This window comes from Gossypium hirsutum, chromosome D13 (genome assembly GCF_007990345.1).
Source record: "Gossypium hirsutum isolate 1008001.06 chromosome D13, Gossypium_hirsutum_v2.1, whole genome shotgun sequence".
In the NCBI taxonomy this organism is placed as follows: Eukaryota; Viridiplantae; Streptophyta; class Magnoliopsida; order Malvales; family Malvaceae; genus Gossypium; species Gossypium hirsutum.
In genome coordinates, this window is record NC_053449.1 from 25,150,961 (window position 1) to 25,170,917 (window position 19,957).

At 33.2% G+C, this 19,957-nt stretch overlaps 1 protein-coding gene across 1 annotated transcript; it reads right to left on the reverse strand.

The window, feature by feature from the left end:
- Positions 1-10,103: 10,103 nt before the first annotated feature.
- Positions 10,104-13,143, reverse strand: LOC107918716 (PRA1 family protein A1). The gene is made up of 8 exons (XM_016848300.2): positions 12,789-13,143; positions 12,554-12,594; positions 12,401-12,479; positions 12,159-12,245; positions 11,994-12,082; positions 11,820-11,891; positions 11,618-11,741; positions 10,104-10,461 (listed from the first exon to the last, which is right to left on the reverse strand). The coding sequence occupies exons 1-7, from the start codon at positions 12,944-12,946 to the stop codon at positions 11,638-11,640; spliced, it is 630 nt and encodes a 209-aa protein (XP_016703789.1). The 5' UTR covers positions 12,947-13,143; the 3' UTR covers positions 10,104-10,461; positions 11,618-11,637.
- Positions 13,144-19,957: the final 6,814 nt, after the last annotated feature.

Genomic DNA, 19,957 nt, shown 5'->3' on the forward strand with positions numbered 1-19,957 from the left:
TCCTTTACACACACCAGGACTCGAACTCAAGACCACCAACACTTTGCCACTCCGCTTAACCGCCAGACCCGCAAGCCCATTCTGTCATATTTTACCAACATTTATTTATAAGCCCACTAATTAGAGATAAAGGTTTATTCATTTAAAAACAAAATCAAATACACAGTTATGTCATAAATACAAAGAAACAAATATACAAATTTTGGGGCGTTACATTTGACCTTGCTCGGACTCGAAAGGTTAGAACTAGGTCCGTAGTGGTCAAAGAACGTATTGATTTTCCCTTATCTAGAAAGGCAAGTAAAGCCCCTATTGTCGTCAAACAAATCAAGAAGAGGAAGACCTTGAAGGATAGTCCTCATGATACCTCATTTGAGTCTACTCAAATTCTAGTCCTTCTAATAATGCTCCACTCAAGTCTTTGATGAGACCTCAAACCAAAAACTCCAATATTCCTTCAATTGTCTCTCAAAGAAGCTGGTGAGCCAAAGCTTTTATTTGAAGCTACAACTACTACCAAAAAGTATAAAGAAATGATCTTGGCAATAACGAATAAGGTTTTCTAAGATACAACATGTTCCAAAAGATATAAAAGGTTGATTCTGAAGAGTTTCATCGATGAGAAAAATATATATGAAAAAAAATTTATTAACCACGAGGTCAATTTTATGATGATTAGTTTGGCACTATGTTGACCAAAAAAGGGGAGAAAGGAAGGTTGCTTGAAGGATGGTTGGGAAGCTGATTTGATAATTTGTTCTACTTGTTTTGTTAAATGGGAGTTTAATTTTATTGGTGAATGTTGAAGCTTTATTTCGGATTCAATTTATCAAAGAATGAATTGCTTTTACTTTGCTGCATTATTTTCATATTTTATTAACTTTCTTAGTTACAATTATGGTTGGTTGGTGACCGCCTCCAAACGTGCGAATGTTAAAGTAAAATCATGCAAATAAAATATCTTATGAAATGCGGTATCTGCAAGAGAACAGATCAAATTGTAATATGGTTTTGTGTTACAACGGAATACCAGAAAGCTTTACGAGGATCGTACCCAAGGGAGGATGGCTTAAATCTAAAAATATCGTCTACAATAGTAGGTCTAAATAGTAATAACTAAAAATTATATTACAAGAAATAAGACTAATGATTAAGGTCATAAAAGAAAAACTAAAATACTAAAATGAAGTTGACAAACGAAAAACTCTCGAATAACAAGCAGATGATTAACTCGCTTCAGTGGTTACAATTAACTTCAGAATTCAATTTTTAATAGTGAATTAGTTATTAACTAACCACTATAACCTCTCGGGCTCTACTAATTAATTAATCAACCAGTACTCACTTATCCCTCAATCTCACTTTCATAACTGGGATAAATTACGATTTACTCGGTAAACTTATCTCTCGATCTCGTCTAACCTATATTACTTCTTAGGTTCGTCAATCCTAGGGTTTAAGTACACATAAATTTATACCAACTAATTCGTATGGGAAACCCTCATTATTCTGTTAATCACTCCTACATCCGCTCATTAATCTCCCTAAAGGACACTCATCGATTTAATAAATATCTTCTTTAAAATTAAATTAATCATGCAATAACACAAATTAAATTAAAAGTGATAAAGATGGAAATTGGTTTGTTTGAGAATCTTGATGTGCTCATATCTGCAAACTCCTTTAATAGTTATCGAGATATCGTTGTTTACAATAGAAACATAAAGGAAAATTATAAAAATACTTAACAATGAAGACTTGAACTCAAATCAAATCCAAGTCAAAGAATAAGATATATGTAAAGCTAGCTACTCAATTAGGTCAATTACAAGCCTTAGTTGTGCAAACGAAAACACTCTTAATAATTTTTTCCTCTGCCAGACCTGTGTCGCAAAATAGGCTAGTGCGTGTCATGACACACAACTTCGAATGTGACTTCTTGAATTGGCTCAGTTGTATTGTGACTCGAAAGCTTGTGTTGTGAATCGGTTGTTGTTCCTAATGCATTTGGGCCTAAAAATAGGTGTCCTACACACTAAATTAAAGCATTAAAACTATCTTAAGGCCGATATTGGCCCAATGGGTCAACTAACTCGAAATATTGTGTAAAAACTCTTATTTTGTGATAAATAAATCTAAGCTAAAAAAATCAAAAATGCAATAAAATATGTTAAAATAGCTAGAAAACAAGATCGTTAAGTGCCGAAAAGTACTTAAATTACCACTATAATTTTTGACAAATCTGTTGGTTATTGATGCAAATTCAACTTGACATTAATTATTAACTTAATTATTTTATGAGTTAAAGTTTTTTGAATTAATAGAAATATGCGGAGAGGGAGCTAAAGTTACTTAATGATATAGCTTCCTGGTTTGCATATGTTTTGTTCAACAAATTGTCAAATGAGGTGACTGTTGAAAAATATGGAAAGGATGAATGAGTGCCTGAGGCAGTGCCCACTCCCGGATTAACTGCGATCGTTGCGACTATTTCTATATTTGTGCTATTGGCAATTTATTAAACTGAAATTATTGGTTTTGTTGATTATGTGGAATGTATCTAGCCCATCAATGAAGATGATATCACTTGGGGAAACATATTTGGAAGAATTGGATCACTTTTATCTACCAAGAGTCCATGTTTACCTTATTCATTATTATTATATTGCATTCATCTTTTATACTGGTTGTTTTACAAGGATTGTTATACATCTTGTTTATGTTAGCAAGTCTCGAAATATTATATATAATTGAAAGATTTGTATAGGATATTGTACAGAGCGATATAGCACTTAATTTGTTCGTGTGAGGAACTTTATTTTATGAGTGCATTTTGATAGAAAAACCTTTTTGTTTTGTGATTTTACTTGCTAAATTGAAAGAGGTGAATTTAGTGGTGAGAGTATAAGTCTTCAATGTGCAAAAGTGAAGAAATTGTCATGGGTGTGTGAGGCTCCTCAAGCATAGGGAATCTGAACTACGTAAACAACTCTTGTGTCCCCTATTTTATTTATGTGTTTTGCAAAGCTTGAAGGAGTGCCCACTCTCTTAACCACTCCTTCCAAGCACATAGCTTATATGTCAACAACTACTATGAATTTATAAATTTATAAAACCCTTAAGCTACCCATTACACCCATTGCACTTAAAATTTCCTCATTCGTTCTCATACTATTTCAACTCCAAGTATATTTTCATCAAGTTAACAAGGAACTTTATGGATATCTCGAAAGATTATTGCATATCCATCAATGATCCCTTTAGTTTACAAATTATTGGTTAAATCTTTCTTCTCTCACTTTAGTCTTAATCTTTTTATATCCTTTTTTTATTTTTCGAAGGATACGGATGTCTAATCGGGAGATAAATTGCTCACTCAATCATTTTCTTTTATAACCATGTATTTGCCTTAATGCTTCTCTAGGATGATCTTTTATCTAAAGGATGCAAGTTACTCAAAAAGAAGAAAAAAATTATTGTGGAAAGTGTGCCATAATGAAATTACTTTAAAAGAAAAATCAGTTAAAAAAACATGTCTCAAGGATCAGGGATGTCCAAGGGGATGTGAGGACTGTGAGTCCATGGAGCATGTGTTGTTCTTCTACTCTTTTGCTTGATTTGTTGTGAGTCCTAGGGAGGATTTCTATGGATTTAGGAAATGGTGGGAAGAGATTGTGAAAGCTTTCCTTAGCTTTGTTTCAGTTAGTGAAAAAATGGCTTATAGAGAACTTGTCTTGGCAAATCTAGAAGACTCATGATGAGCTTGTTTTTAACACTGTGATAAGGGATCCATCTGCAATTTGGCGTGATGCAGTTGGTTCTCATGCAAGTTTTTCAAAGGCTACTTGTGACAATCCATATGTTAGTCCTATAGATAAAGAAGCAATGATTTGGCTAAAACCAAAAACCATTTTCTGGTTTTAATAAGTTTAATTGTGATGCATCTTTAGGTGATAATTTTGGTTAGGCCAATATGGCTATGGTTTGTTGAGACAGCGAAGGGAAAGTGGTTGATGGATGTTTCTTGAAATCGGTGGGATTATAACAATAGGTGATAATTTTGGTTAGGCCAATATGGCTATGGTTTGTTGAGACAGCGAAGGGAAAGTGGTTGATGGATGTTTCTTGAAATCGGTGGGATTATAACAACCCGTTTTTTAGTGGTATCGAAAATGGTGGTTTTTCGAGTCTATAAATATTAATAATTAATATTTACGAGATTAGTATTAAAGTTTATTAAAGTTTGGTCTCTTAATTTTGTCGAATCGATAGTTAATTAAGGTATAATGATTAAATTATAAAAGTTTCACTATATATTTTTAGTTAATTGAAAGACCCTTTTAAGTGCTCAAAACGGTAGTGGAGGATAGTTAACATCCACTAAATTTGATTAAGGTTAATTAGTTAATTTTACTTAATTAATAAACTAATCTAAGTATTTAACACAACTTAATTGTTGTCATCTTTTATTTCTTTCTTCTCCATCGTTTCTAACCAAAGAAAACCTATAAGCTAGTGCTGTTGACCTTTTAAACTTTTGGCCCTTATATGGTATGTTCAATTTAGTCCTTTTCTTGTAATTTGTATGTTTTTAAGGTCGTGGGAGCTTGATTTAGCTAGTTCATGTGCCAATTTGTAAAACTTTTAAAGTTTTGAAAAGTTTCCATTGATGAATGCTTGAATAAATTGGTACTAAATTGTTATATTTTAAACTTAGAAGTGAAAAAGGACTAGTTTGTAAAGTTTAATTGCTAGTTTTTGAACATAAGGGTTAAAGTGTATAAATTTAAAATTCATGTAAAATTTCAATAATTATAGACAATAAAGAGTCTTAAAAGGATGTAATTAAGATCGGTTTTGAAATCGAAACTCAAATTTGAAAGATATTGTAATTTCAATTTTGGGGATAAAATTGAATAAAATGCAAAATTTTAGGGGAATTCAAAAAGTGAAATTGAACTAATTCATGTGTATAATAGGATGATATAAGATGCTTAGAATTAATAAATTGAATTGAATTATTATATAGATCGAGAATTGAATAAAACCGAGGATAATCGAAGAAAAGGTAAAATTTTGACTAGTCCTTTAAGATTGTTCGTTTGTTGTTTTTTCAGGTAAGTTCATATGGAACGGACTATGTTAATTCATGTTATGCTTGTATTGTGTTATTTTACCTATTAGTTTGTATTGATGTGAATGTAATGACTTTTGGTATCAAATAGACTAAATTGTAAAGTATGAATTATATGGCAATTATGAATAGGTACGAGGTACCGAATGGATATGAAATGTTTACATGGTTGATATAATATGTATATATTGTTACAAGGATTGAATTGATACGATTACGGTAATAAATCCCGTGTGAACTTAGTAAATGATTAAGATACGTATGACGTGCCATTAAGGTCAAATATAAAAACGATCAAGGATTTACATGATTATTTGAGATCCAGCATTTGTTGTGGATTCTTGATTCTTGTCAGCTTGTGTGAGCACTATAATCCCATGTGTCCAAATCCAGTTTACTAAGTTTCCCCTCAGGCGAGAAAATGGAAATTTAACAGAAATGAAATGGTAGAAATGATTAGATATTAATCAAATTGCTTATGTTGCAAATTATATATGGCTTGAATATTATATGTTAGAAGATGTAATGTTTGAACATGTATATGAATTGATTTATAAGTTCTTGTGACGCAAATGAACTAACCTATTGGTTGTGTTGTTGAATTGTACATGAAAGTATAAAGATGCTAAAGGATGTCATGTTATATACCAAGGTATTTTATTGTGTATGTGTGTGAATATATACCAAAGTGTTTTAATTGTTAAATTGTTGAAATGTCAATGTAAGTTAAGTAAATTTCATATGAACTTACTAAGTATTCAATATGCTTACTTTGTTGTTTTCCCTTTTTCCTTGTAGATTACTGCTAACTCTCGAAAATAGTTATATTTCATGCCTTTAGACCTAGATAATTGCTTGTACTTGGGTACATTTAGTGGCATTTTAGGACATTTTATTAGTATTTATCATTTGCATTAGGAGCTTGGACAGTGTTTACATGTTAGATACTTCTAATTGCGTGTAGAAGGATTATATTTGGTGGATTAGTAGGTGCAGGCTATAGAGAAAGAAATAAAAGAGTGAAACTTTGTCGTGGCAAAAATTTGGATAGTTTTCCATCTTGTATGCCGTGGTAATTTAGGAAGATGATCGAGTCAACATTCAGCACATACTAGTCTCAGCCCAATACTACTTGTACCAAAAAAATCTGCCTAAAAAGAGGAGAAGATATCGTGGGCTGTTGGAGTTACCCAATGACGAAATGCTTATAGAAAGCCAAAGGAGGAAGCCCTAGGTGTGGAGATCTAGACGCAACAATAAAGGGTAGCGGTTGAGTACAGACGGAAAGAGGAGACCAAAGGCAGTCCTTCTTAACCACCACAGGACATTATGCTGTTGGATGCCGATTAGTTTGGTGAAAGCCATCTTTCTAAGTTCTTCCATTATTTCTTAATATATTTTCCTTTGAATTGAATTGATTGAAACGATATTGGATGTTATTTTGAACTTGAATTTTAATCACGAACCCATGAGCTAAAATCTCATAAGGTTGGGATTACAAGATGAAAACTTTTATTCTCTTTAATGATTAAAGCATATATTTGATTTAATCTACTGTTTCATTTAATTTTTTTTCCCAATTGTATGCGTACATTCCCTAAAAATAGATGAGTGTGGATTCTGCCCCTATAAGCTGAATCTAATTCTGAAAAGGTTAGATTAGTTGGACCGAAATTGAATGATGCAAGTGAGTATTCGATCGAATACTCGCAATAGAATCTAGACATAGACTAGCGCTTGTATAGAATGAAGATAAAATATTGCAGGGTACCGTGCTAAGGCCTATAGACACAGGTTAGGTAACTTGAGATCTAGCTCTCGAAAGAAGTAGGTCACTTTAGGTCTCTTCTGAGCAGAAAATTGAGTACGATTATGCTAAGGCATTACTGAAAGTAAGGGCAGATTCTTAGTAATCCTAACTTGCCAAATCAACATCGTAGACCTTCAAACCATTGTCACAACATCTTTTCCATAGCAGTCTTAGTTATTTATTTATTCACTTGCGTTTTATTCACGTAAATATTCTCGTAATTGCCATTGCATTTTTACTCTTGCTTTGCCTTAGCATTTACCAATATTAGTCAGTATATAATTCACACTCATCTTTATTATTTTAATTTACCACTGCATACTTAACTCAGCTTTTCCATAACATTAATCGTTATCATAACTTAGACCATTTCTATACCTAATCCTATCCTTGTGGAGATGATCTCACTTATCATTTTATTACTTGATTCGACGTGTATACTTGCACAATTTACATATCATATTCACACACGAAAATTACCAACTTCCGAAACGTGACTTTCAGATCATCGAAAAGCTTACACTATCCAATTGTTGATTCGATAGTACTTTAATCGTTTTGAAGCTTGATTTTGTGGTATACTTTTGTTAACTTAGACGTTAATATGGTTGAACCTTTTCAAATGCTTGATTTTTGGTAATGATAAAGCTTTGTTGGTATGGTATGTTTTAATAACTTGTTGTGACATTGTGAATGGCATTAAGATGATATGTTTGAGTATGAAATGATATAGTGCAAGATAATGGCAATGAATGAAAAAATGCATGATTGAATAGGTTGAGTTTGAATTAGTTAATTTTATATGTTTTGATGTCAAATGTAAGTATATTGGATTGGTTGGTTTGAAATGGTTAAATACAATGGTTGGTATGTGTTTGGGATGATTTTATGCAAGTAAGGTTGTGCAATTATGCACCAAACTTGGAATTTGAAAGGTTGACATGAAATAGGTACCAAATGACCTAATTTTTATCAAAAACAAAGTCTACTTCCTGACGAGCAATCTTCCTCATCGCAATATTGGCCGACAGCATGTGACATCGTGATGTGACAAACTATTTAGCGATGTCACGATGTCGACCCTTAGATTTTGCAACTTTACAATTTGGTCCTATTTCATACTCAAGTCAATAAAAGAGATTTCGTAAGCTCAATTGTGACTCAAAAAAGATTGTGCATCATATTTTGAATTTGTTTAAGACATGAAAGATGTATTTACCATATATTTGACGGTGGTTGTTTCGGCAACGAATGTGGTATCCTGTAGCTCAGACCCGACAATTGAGTTGGCAAGGGATGTTACAGGGATCAATTAGATGGGAAAGATACGAAAGTTAAGGAAGCATGTTTGCTTCGAAAGAGCAAAGAGTGGAACCAAAGTTATTAATGAATTTGGAAACAAAGAATTTGTTTACATTTTATCTTCCTCTTCCTTAAATGTTACTTGGTGATTTGTTACCATTGTTGATGAAATTAGGATGATTTGTACATCAATTACAAATGTTGGTTCCTTGTTTATGGTTAAGGAAGCTAATATTTAGGTTGACAACATGGCAAAGTTACTTGTTCAGGTTGTTGCCTTTTTGACTGGATGTGTGATTTTCAATAGAGTGGGAAACCTTTCTATAGGAAGTGTCTTTGACTTTTACATGTCAATTTTTAATCAACAATAAAAAACTAATGTTGCGTTATATCAACTGCACATACATTCCAAGAATAAAGAGTAAGATTATGTATACTGTAATCGAGCCAAGCCGAGTTGAAACAACAAGATGTTTAAGCTTAATTTGAAACTTGTTGCTTTAAGTTTGATTTAATTAAAGCTTATTTACATGGTTAATATACTCAAATCCAAGTTTAAGCTCAATCTCAAGCTTATTTCGTCTACAAATTTTTGGGTGAAATAGTAATCAACTATCAAAATATCAAATGTATAAATAAAAAACTTAATTAAGCTTGCGAGCTACTCGAAACGAATATTAAGATACTCAAAGGAAGGCTCGTGATTGAACATGACTTGAGAATAATTGAAAATTTAAAATTATTCGAATCAAACTCAAATATGACGTTAATTTCAATGACTACCATCACAAATACCAAACACTACACCCTTTATGGAATTTTTATTTCAAAAAATACCAAATAATATTTTGAGATGATAGTTAGTCTCATACCAGATTGATAACACATTTTCAAGATGTACCAACCTTTACATAAGAACTTCTATTAAAATTCTCAAACTCATTGAAGTTGATTGAACTCAAACTTAAATCATGGGATCAAATTTGATTTTTTTTCTCAATTGAACTCAAACAGTTTGGAAGCTCATGTATCTCACATACAACCCTAAACTTACCATCTCAAATTTCGAAATTCTGTTTTGAGTAATGATAATCAATCTCATGCTAATTGACCACCTTTTGACCACCTTGATTTCTATTAAGATAAACTCGACCCATTTTATAATTTGAATTATTCTATAATTTGAATTGCTTAATCTTAAACTTGACTTGAAAATCATTGATTTGAATTATTTTCAAATTGAACTCAAGCAACCACATCCATCTCATTTACAACCCAAGATTTACCGTATCAAACGCCATATTTTGTTTTGAGCATTATAGCAAGACCTGGTAACAGAATTGCATAATGTACCAATTAGAAGTTTCCATGGGTTGGGCCAACTGAGGCCGGATTGCCCATGAGCTCAACTAGATTCACCCCACTCAAAAAGCTCATACTATTGTTTAAAAAATAATTAAATATATACTTCTATATTAATATTAATATATTTTTATAGTTAACTTTAAACAAAAATATTTTTAAAAGAATTTTATTTAAATTCAAGCAAACCAAACTAACCCGTGAATAAAAATTCCTTATCCAAGCCAACTGGACCAGGCACCCGGCCCATTCCATTAACAACTCTAGTATGGACCTCTATCTACACACATCAACTTCTATTTGTATATACCCGCAAGTTATATTTTATACAAAACTTTTCTTTTCTAAAAACAAATCACTTATTTGACTTTTTTAACCAAGTCATACTTTTTTTTCATACTCTATTATTTACATAATTTCATTTAGAAGTAAAAAAAATTATTAAACTAAGCTATTGAATGTAAAAAAAATATTAAACTAAGCTATTGAATGTAATTAATAATAATTTATTATATTTATACTATTATCAGCTTCAAGACACTAGAAGTAAGAATCAAATTCAGCTAATAGAAATATTAGCGGTAACCTTGCCAACCCAAGAACTAAGAATATCTGAGCTAACTGCTTCCAAAGAATCTGAACTGTTTTTTCTTTTCCTTCTTCCTTGAAGGAGGGTATCGATAAAATTCCTCCATGGTCTCTCCAAAAAAGGAAAGAAAATAGAAACGGCCACTTTACAGAAAAAAAAAGAGGTCCCGTAAATTTAAAGCTTATCTGTTAAATAAAAATATCTGCAACCTTCTTCACCTTAATCCAGCTAAAGAAATTATTTTGTCGAAACATCAACATCAGCCTGAAACCAAACACAACAATCAGACTCACAAATGGAACATCATGAACTCATTCTTATGTTTAAGCCACATCACTCGCATGCCAGAAGTATAATTCAAATTAAATTCAGACGGATTTACATAGAAGTTAAAAGATAAGAAACATATCAGAGTTCAGAAATGATAAACAAATATCTCAGCACCATGATAACAAATTTTCGGGTTTGGGATATTTTGAGTTCAAGTTTTTGTGAGTTTGAGGCCTGAGTTTCAGGGTCTAGTCATTACGGATTCGGATCATTTCATGTTCTAGTCACTTTGGATTTGGATCATTTCAATTCAAGTTGTTTCAAGTGATTTGACTAGATCAGCTGCAAACCAGAGTGATAAATTTGAATCTAATCCATAAAAGAATTGTTTTAGCAAATCCAAAACCACCCTTGCGATAATTAGAGAATTTAACCATTTCCTGGATGCATACCAGAGGTAAAATAAGTTACCAAGTATTATCATGTAGAACCCCAATTTCAGTGACGAAAGCATTCAACAACAGCTAAAGAGAACTCATTTGCATATCTCTATTCAATTCAATGCTCTGTCCTATTTACCTTGGGAAAAGGATGGGGATTACTAGATCCAAGCCATCCTTCCTCAAGGAAGTGACTGAAGGCTTTAGCAACAGTTAAAGATAGATAATCTGAATACCACTAGTCTATTCATCAAGAAAATGTTTTATCAACTAGTAAGCCTAGAATAAAAAGCTCCATTTCAATAACAAAGTTACCATACTCAGATGGAAGTCAAGCACCGATTGATACTTAGAGTGAATCAGCAACTAATAACATTATTTAGAGAAGGTTTCATATCATCACACAAGCGTGGACAAGAGAACACAAATAAATGAAAGAATTTAGAGAAGATCCTAATGCACCCTTCTGCATATCATGATTGTTAACTTAAAAGTCCACAATCATGAAATATATAAGAGTAACATGTAATATGAATATACACAATGTTCCATAACAGAATTAAGGAGGTGAACATAAAGCACAGATTATGAGCTGAAAACAATAGAAGTAAAACAAGAATAACAGCGCTAAACTCTTAATCAAGAGAAAGCCTTGATAAAATAAAAAAAGAAACCAAATCCAACATAAAATTGAATGCAGATATACTCACATGCTATAGGCTCTGAGAGCTTATAGTTCACTGTAATTGCGCCAAACTGCACGAAATTCCTCACGGAAAGTGTTAAGACGAGCCTTCAGGTTCGGTGTTCTAAAACTTGCATGAAGGACGGTGGCTGAGAGAAAGAGATTTAGATTTATAAATAACATGATTAAAGGGGGAATGAGAAAGATTACATAAGGAGGTGACTTACCAAGAAGTGCAATGGCAAGTGCCCATAGCACAGTCAAGAGACCACAAGATACATACCAAAGGATGAAACTCACTGTATCAATAATGGTAAATAAGTTGTTCATACTACATTCAACGGCAAACTGATTAATTCTTCTTTAAAAAGAAAAAGAACATTTCTCAAACACATTGATACCAGAAGAGAATATGAAGACAAAAACCCAACGAGGCCGACCGCATATGTGAATTGTTCTTTTAGATGATGGACGTCCACGAATAACAGGACTGGCAATAATGAAACAGTTAATAACCAAATCAAGAATGCATATTCTGCAGACACAGAGATAAAAAAAAACCTTACGTTAAGGGAGGCCTCATTTTAGCTGCTAAATGTGGAGAGAATTGCCTCACTGTTCTAGTCACCTTCTCACTAAAAGTACCAGCGAAACTACATGACAAATAATAGTTAGAAACTATAGATTTGGAAACTAAATCTAACCATATTGCGACCTTCAATCCTAGAGCTCATCCATTCATTTCAACTGTAACAATCGAAATAAGAACCTCAGTAACTGAAATTCAGACACTTGCAACATAGATTACCTATCATTCAGAAAAGCGATGCAAAGCGCTGTTAAAATCGCAGCTAAAACAGCAACCGGCCTCCTCAAGAATCCCAAACCTGCAAAATCACAGAAATTAGAAGGAAAAAAATACAATAGTAAAAAAAAAAAAACTTCGAGCCTGTGTGCGTACCAACAATGAGAACAATCAGAATGAAATAATTGGTTCGATAGCTGCCAAAAGAGCATTAAAAATAAGTTAGAAACTAAAAGGAGTGAAGCTTAACCTGGAATCCGCAAAACCACAGTTAAGATCAAAATTCAAAGAATTTTCTTGTCTTAGAAGCAATATGCAAGGAAAGTAAATAGCAACGATCAGCATTCAACCTGATTCAAATTTTTAAAAGAAAGAAAGAAAGAAAGATTACTAGTAGAGATTGCATTTAAGGCGGCTGTTCCATTTGGCGTATGATCGAGGGACAGTGAATCTGGAGAAGAATTCGGAGAGAGGTCGCGGCGGTGATGACCAGTCAACTTCCCGAAGCGCTTCGATCAGATCCTCAGCGGTCACGTTTCCCCAATCCATTGAATTTGATTATGTTCCACCTCTTTCTTTCACTTCGATATAATCCAACAAATTTTCTTTTAAAAAAAGGTCTAAAATGAAATTTACGACGAAGTGGAACCGAGTGAAATGAAATCGAGTGAGCTACGACGATATGTTTCCTACAAAATACAATCGCTTAAATTGTTTTTTTTCTCTAAAGATTACTTAATCTATTAATTTCGCCTCAAAACACAATATTATCAACATATATTTTAGCTAAAGTGACATAATTTGAGGCAATTTTATAATTAAGCCAAATTACCATAGAAGTTAGGTCATCAATAAATTTGAATTTTGCTAATTTATAATGGCTACTCAATTATTAATATTTTTTTGTCACTTAATTATGAAAATTTATAAAATTGTCACCAATTATTTAAATACAAAATAATTACTTAAAAATTATTCTAATAAATTATCAATATTCCAAATATTACAAGTTATTGTTTTATCGCAATATTAGAGTAAACACTTTTATTAACACATTATAGCAACTTAAAAAATGTTAACACATCAAAATTATAGTGTGAAAATTAAGCAACAACCAAAAAAATATGAAATTATTTTTTCTATTAAAAAAACAAAGAGAATGATTAAAAAACTAAATAGAAACTAACCTTTGATTTTATTCTGCTATTCTAACATTTTTATAATTTTGTTTTGCAAGTTTTTATAAAAGGAAGATTGACTTCAATTATATGGAAGCTATTAAAGTAAATGTAAAAATTGAAGTTAATGTATTCGAATTTTTTTTTTTAACCTAAAATTTTATAGTAATTTAATATTAATATAATATCAAATTTAGTATTTAATGTTTACATTTTTTGTTAATGTAATTCTTGTTCTTTTTTTTATCTAAATTTGATCCTCAATTTTTCAAAATGAGTCAAATAACTTTTTTTAATGAAAATGTTGACTAAAACATTAATTTTGTTAACGATATTGACATGACAATGGTGGAGTCAGAAAATTCTATTTGGGGGTCTGAAATTAAATTTTATATTTTTACGATAGTAAAAATGCAATTTCATCATTTTAATAGTCTATATCTTTATAGTTTTTAAAAGGTTAAATTAATTTTTTATCATTTTGGGGGCAAAGTGTAATTTTACTATTACTAATTTAAAATTTTGTAAATTACAAAGGGCCTAAATTAAAAATCTATCATTTTAGGTGGGGCCATGGCCCCTTGGGTCTCTTAGTGGAGAATGACAGGCCACGTGTACTTCCTGTTAAAAATATAAAAATATTCAAAAAAATATAAATTATAAATTTAAAAATAAAAATTCTCCCAAAATAGCATGAAGAACGTGCAAACTGCCATGTAGGGTATTATGTTTAAAAATTTAATGTTTTAATCAATATTTCTTTAAAACAACACTTTGACCCCTTTTAGAAGATTAATGGTCAAATTAAACTCTTTTTTTAAAAAAATTGAGGATAAAATTTAACTAAATAATAATAAGAGCCAAATTGACAAAAATATAAGCATTAAGGACTAAATTTGACATTATGCCTTCAATGGTTATTAACCAATATTATATTCAAATTACCATTATAATATATACAACTTTATAGCTCAATATTCAAGATTATTACTTACCATAATTATATAATTTACCTATAACTTAATTTATGATAATAGGAAAAATATATAATATAAAAATGACATAATTGCTTATTTCACCTTTAAATTTTATAATAAAAAAGTTATTTTAGTCTTCTATTTAATTTTTCGTCTTTTTTTAGTTTTTAAACTTGTATTTTTTGTCAAATCACTCTAAAATAGATGAAAAAGTTTGTTTTTTAACTTTATTGGTCACGTGGATTGCCACGTGGATGACATGTCAACATTTAATTAATTTTTAAAAACTTTAAAATTGTTAAAAAATTAAAAAATTATTTTTAAAAAATTAAAATCATTAAAAAGTATAAAAAATATTTTAAAACATTTTTTTAAATATTTTTAAAAAATTTAAAAATTAATTAAATGTTGACATGTCATCCACATGTATACTACATCAGCAAAGTTAACATACGTTAATTTTTTCATCTGTTTTGAGGTGATTTGATAAAAAAATATAAGTTTAAAAATTAAAAGAAATTAAATTTTAAATAGAAAATTAACATGAATTTTTGTTATAAAGTTGGAGGGTAAAAAAATTCATTATACCTTTTAAAATTGTGTTAACTATAAATATGTGTGTGTCAATACTAGCAAATATGAAGGCAAGAAAAACATTAACATTGGATTATGCAAATAGGATAATTGGATTGATTATATTTCAACGAATTTCAAGGCATATATTAATTTTTTAAAATTTTACGGAATTTTCTGCCATGACAAATTTTAATGCTTCAATTAAAACTTTTTTCTATCCGACTTTTAAGGATTGATAAATTTTACACTAACATTATTATAATTGCATCATTTATTAGTGACAATATAATTTGTTATACATCAATAATCACCAACCTGAGTCCTAAATAGATCTGGGTTACTTATACGTGATTTGAATAGGTCCTACCAGATGATTGAGTACAAGGTGAACCGCGAGAGGACAACAAGGGGAGCTCGCAAACCCAGATAGCAAAAGGAGTTCGTGGACCTAGCTCGTAAGGCAGGCTCGCGGATCTAGCTCACATAAACCAAGGGAAGGCCACGGTCTCAATTCGCATTTGTTCAAGGAGCTCGCAAAAGGGGGACTGCATGCTCCGCAGGCAACCTAGAGTGAAACACATGTCCAACAGGCCTGAAACCCATGCGAAATGCCTGTACTAGGAACAAAAAGGATCGAGTGCTCCGCAGGCAACCCAAAGTGAAACACGTGTCCAGCAGGCCTAAAGCTTGCACGGAATGCTAGTACTAGGAACGGTGGAGTTAAGACAAAATAGTGGGGGTCATATCTGAGCTGTAATAGCATAAATACCCGAATACTCCCATTAATAAGACACGAGATAAAATTACTCAATAATTGGTGCGGTGTGCATGGACAGACTTCCGATTATCAGATTTCAACAAGTTTGGTTTTCTTTTCCTCAATCGGATAACAAAAATGACTCACCCAAATGAGAATTTTCCCTTCAACCTGTCATCAAAACAGGCCGAAGCCTTAGGCTGGGGCAATTAGCATAATGAAGTGAATTTGTTTGCCGAATGGTTCGCCAATAGACGGAAGAACTTCGACAATGCAGTTCGTTAAGGAGTTTCTGACCTTCTAGACCTAAACGTTTCCACCGGCCAGGGGTTATCACTTCCTCTCAACCAAGAGGCACCCCCGCAGTAGTTCTTTGCCCTCCATGAGCAAATGGGGTTCATAAGGGAGCAAATGATCGCTCAAGAAATGTGGTTCGAGCAACAATAAGCTCATCAGCAAGAGCTGCTAAAGCAGAACAAGGAGTTGAGAAGAAATGTACATTATGATAACCACATCTTTCAAGACAACGTAAACACACAGGACGAGGTCCTGAGCATGTAGGTGAAAGAGTGGCAAAATAAGATGGATGAGCTACGGAGGGATGTAAGGGCATTGCACCATAAATCTCGGGACATGGATTGGTTATTCTACTCCAACAATCCATTGGCCCTTGAGATCATAACAGTGACCTTGCCACAATACTTCAAAAACTCAAAAAAATGCTCGAGGGAATGAGGGGCCCACGATCCCACTTGATGCAATATAATGATTATATGAATGTTCTGGGGGCATCAAACATAGCAAAGTGCAGGGCCTTTTCAACGACGCTTAAGGGAAGCGTTAAGGACTAGTATTTGTCCCTTCCCTAAGGTTCGATTAGGAGCTTCTCACAGTTTGGACAAATGTTTTTAAGAAGGTTTAGATCCCACAAAGTAATCATGAACACACATATGGGGTTAATGTTAGTAAAGTAGAAAGAGGGTGAGTCCCTCTATGATTACGTGAAGAGGTTTCATACATCGACCCTCAAGATGAAGAATTTGAAGGACCGGTAGGCCATAGACGCTTTTATAATGGGAGTACAAAATGATCATGTGCAATACTCCTTTACCGATAACAGACCGCAAAGTTTGGCTGACTTGTACGAGCAAGCCCATAAGTTTGCTAAGGCGGAGGAAATCAATATGGCATCTTGTGGTACCTTCCAAAGGGAAGATAAACAATCTAGATATAGGGAGAGACCTCATAGTAGATAGGGCCCTCCTAGCCATTTTTTGTGAGTTCAAGCTCAAAGTATTTCTTTTAGGGCCCCCAAGAATCTCAACTAGAACACACTAGAAGGTACATTCCCCAGGGCAGGTTTGAAGCTTATACCTCCTTAAATACCACCTGTACCTACGTTCTGGGCCAAGTTAAGAGCCTTGGTGTCTTACCCAAGCCATCTTCGATGAGGAGCATTGCAAAAAGATTGAATTCAAGGGACAAGCTTGCCATCCAGAATAACATAGGACACAAAATCGAGGATTACTTCACGTTGAAAGATGCTATAGATGATGCAGTATGAAATGGCGAGCTCGTAGAGTTTGTGAATCAAGACGATTCCCAACAGGGTAAAGGCTCATGTAGTGATCCTAAGGGTAAGCAGAAGGTTAGAGGTACCATCTACGTGATTGTGGGCACGAATGAAAAATGCATAGGTTCTAGTCCAAAGAGGAGGGCACACATGAGAAGTGTGATGTTGATTAGCACTCCCAAGAGGTCGCGTCAGTAGGAAAGATGGAGTGTTAAATTCGGTAGTGATAATAAGAAATTAGTCTGTGAAGAAAAAGGTGATGACCCGATGATTGTCTCAATGACAGTTGTTGGTTTCGAAGTTAAAAGAATACTTGTAGACAATGAGAGTGTAATTGAGGTGTTGTCTTGGGATGTGTACCAAAAATGGGACCGAAAGAGCAGGTGTTGTCTAAAGCTAGTCTGTTGTATGACTTTGTGAACCATTCTGTTGAGATGAAGGGCTCGATCATATACCAGTCACCTTAGGGGATGGCGAGCACACAACTGTAGAATATATTCAATTCTACATAGTAAACCACTCAATGGTATACAATGCTCTCTTCAGACGACTAATAATGAGAATGAAAAATATGGTGGTTGCAACATTCTACATGAAGATCAAGTTCCCAACGAAAACGGGGGTTAGATTCTAGTGTTTAGATTAATGAACTACGGGGCAATGCCACATGCTATCTGTCAATCAAGCACGTGAAATTGTTTATGAAAGACAAAGTTCATGGGGAGTAGTGTTAGCAAATCAGGCCTTAGATTTGAATAGTTTGGACATAAGGCAAGAGGATAGAAGAAAAAATCGAAGATACGGAGCATACCGAGACTTTGCAGCTATTTTTGTGACAATGAGGAAAAAACTATCAGAATACCGTTAGCGTTAGTGGTAGAAGAAAAGAACATATTAGTCCAGTGTTTGAAGAAGAATTCGGACGTATTTGCCTAGTCAGCAATGGATATAGCAAGGGTGGACCTCCAAGTAATCGTCCACAAGTTAAAAGTCTTCCTAGAAGCGAAACTAATGAAACAAAAGAAGAGGAGGTTTACGCCGTAGGTGGTAGAAACAGTAAGGCAAGAAGTAGTTAAATTATTGTTAGTGGGTTTTATCAGGGAGGTAGAGTACTTGGATTGGGTCTTGAATGTGTTCATGGTGAAGAAATTGAATGGAAAATGGAGAATGTGCATTGACTTCACTAACCTCAACAAGGTGTGTCTTAAGGACAATTTTTCCCTACCTTTTATTGATTGTTTAGTCAATGTTTCTGCAGGTCACAGGTTCATGAGCTTCATGGACATTTTCTTGGGCTATAATCAAATTCTTTTGGATTAAAATGACTAGGAAAAGACGACTTTCATCACTGAATAGAGGTTTTTCTGCTATTGGGTTATGTCTTTTGGCCTCAAGAATGCGGGAGCAATCTATCAGAGATTAGTGAATAGAATATTCAGAAACCAGATAGGTCGTGGGCTTGAAGTTTATGTGGACAACATGTTGGTAAAAAAAGAATCAATGAAAGAACATGTGCGAAGCCTATCCGAGACATTAGCAGTCCTAAGGGCACACAACATGAAGCTAAATCTTGAGAAGTATGCCTTCTGTGTGCAAGTTGACAGGTTTTTGGGCTTCATGATTTCTGAGAGGGGGATAGAATTAAACCTAGAAAATATCTAGACGATCATGGAAATGTCCTCCTCCCTAGTGAACAGTAAAGGACATACATCTGATAGGCAAAATGGTGACACTCAACAAATTCATCTCTAGAATGGCAGACAAGTGCCTCCCTTTCTTCAAAGTTTTGAGAACCTCTTTCTAATGGACTGAAGAATGTCAAGCAGCCTTCGAAGAATTGAAGTTGTACCTTACCTCCCATCTACTTTTGAAATCTCATCGGGTAAAAGAAACCCTCTACTTGTATGTGGTTACCTCGGAGGAAATTATTGCAGTAATGTTAACTAGATCAGAGGGTGTTCATCAATTTCCAATGTATTACATCAGTAAAGTACTTTAGAATGGCGAGCTAAGGTACTCAAAAATAGAAAAGTGTATTTTTGCTTTGATAGTTGCAGCGCGCAAGTTACGGTTGTACTTCCAAGCCCATCCGATCATTTTTGGGACCAATCAGCCCATGAATGAGGTGTTGTCCAAGGCAAATAATTTAGGAAGGGTAACAAAGTGGGGTATTGAGCTAGCTGAATTTGGAATAGAATTTGCTTCATGAATAGCTATAAAAGGACAAGTGCTAGCTGATTTCATGGTAAGTGTTCCTTTGAGAAAGTCATTGGCATAGCAGGTAATGTAGTTTGCAGTTCGAAACATCAGATAATGAATATTCTATAAAAAATGTACTTTATGTTAACATCATTGAAAGCTAACAATTCAGTCTATTATATTTTATGATGAGGCATGATGAGTTCAGCATTTTATACTAAGATTTGTTTTTCACTTATTGTACGACATTTAGTAGTTAGCCCACCTCCAGAAAGTGTACATACAACTGATAATTCAAAA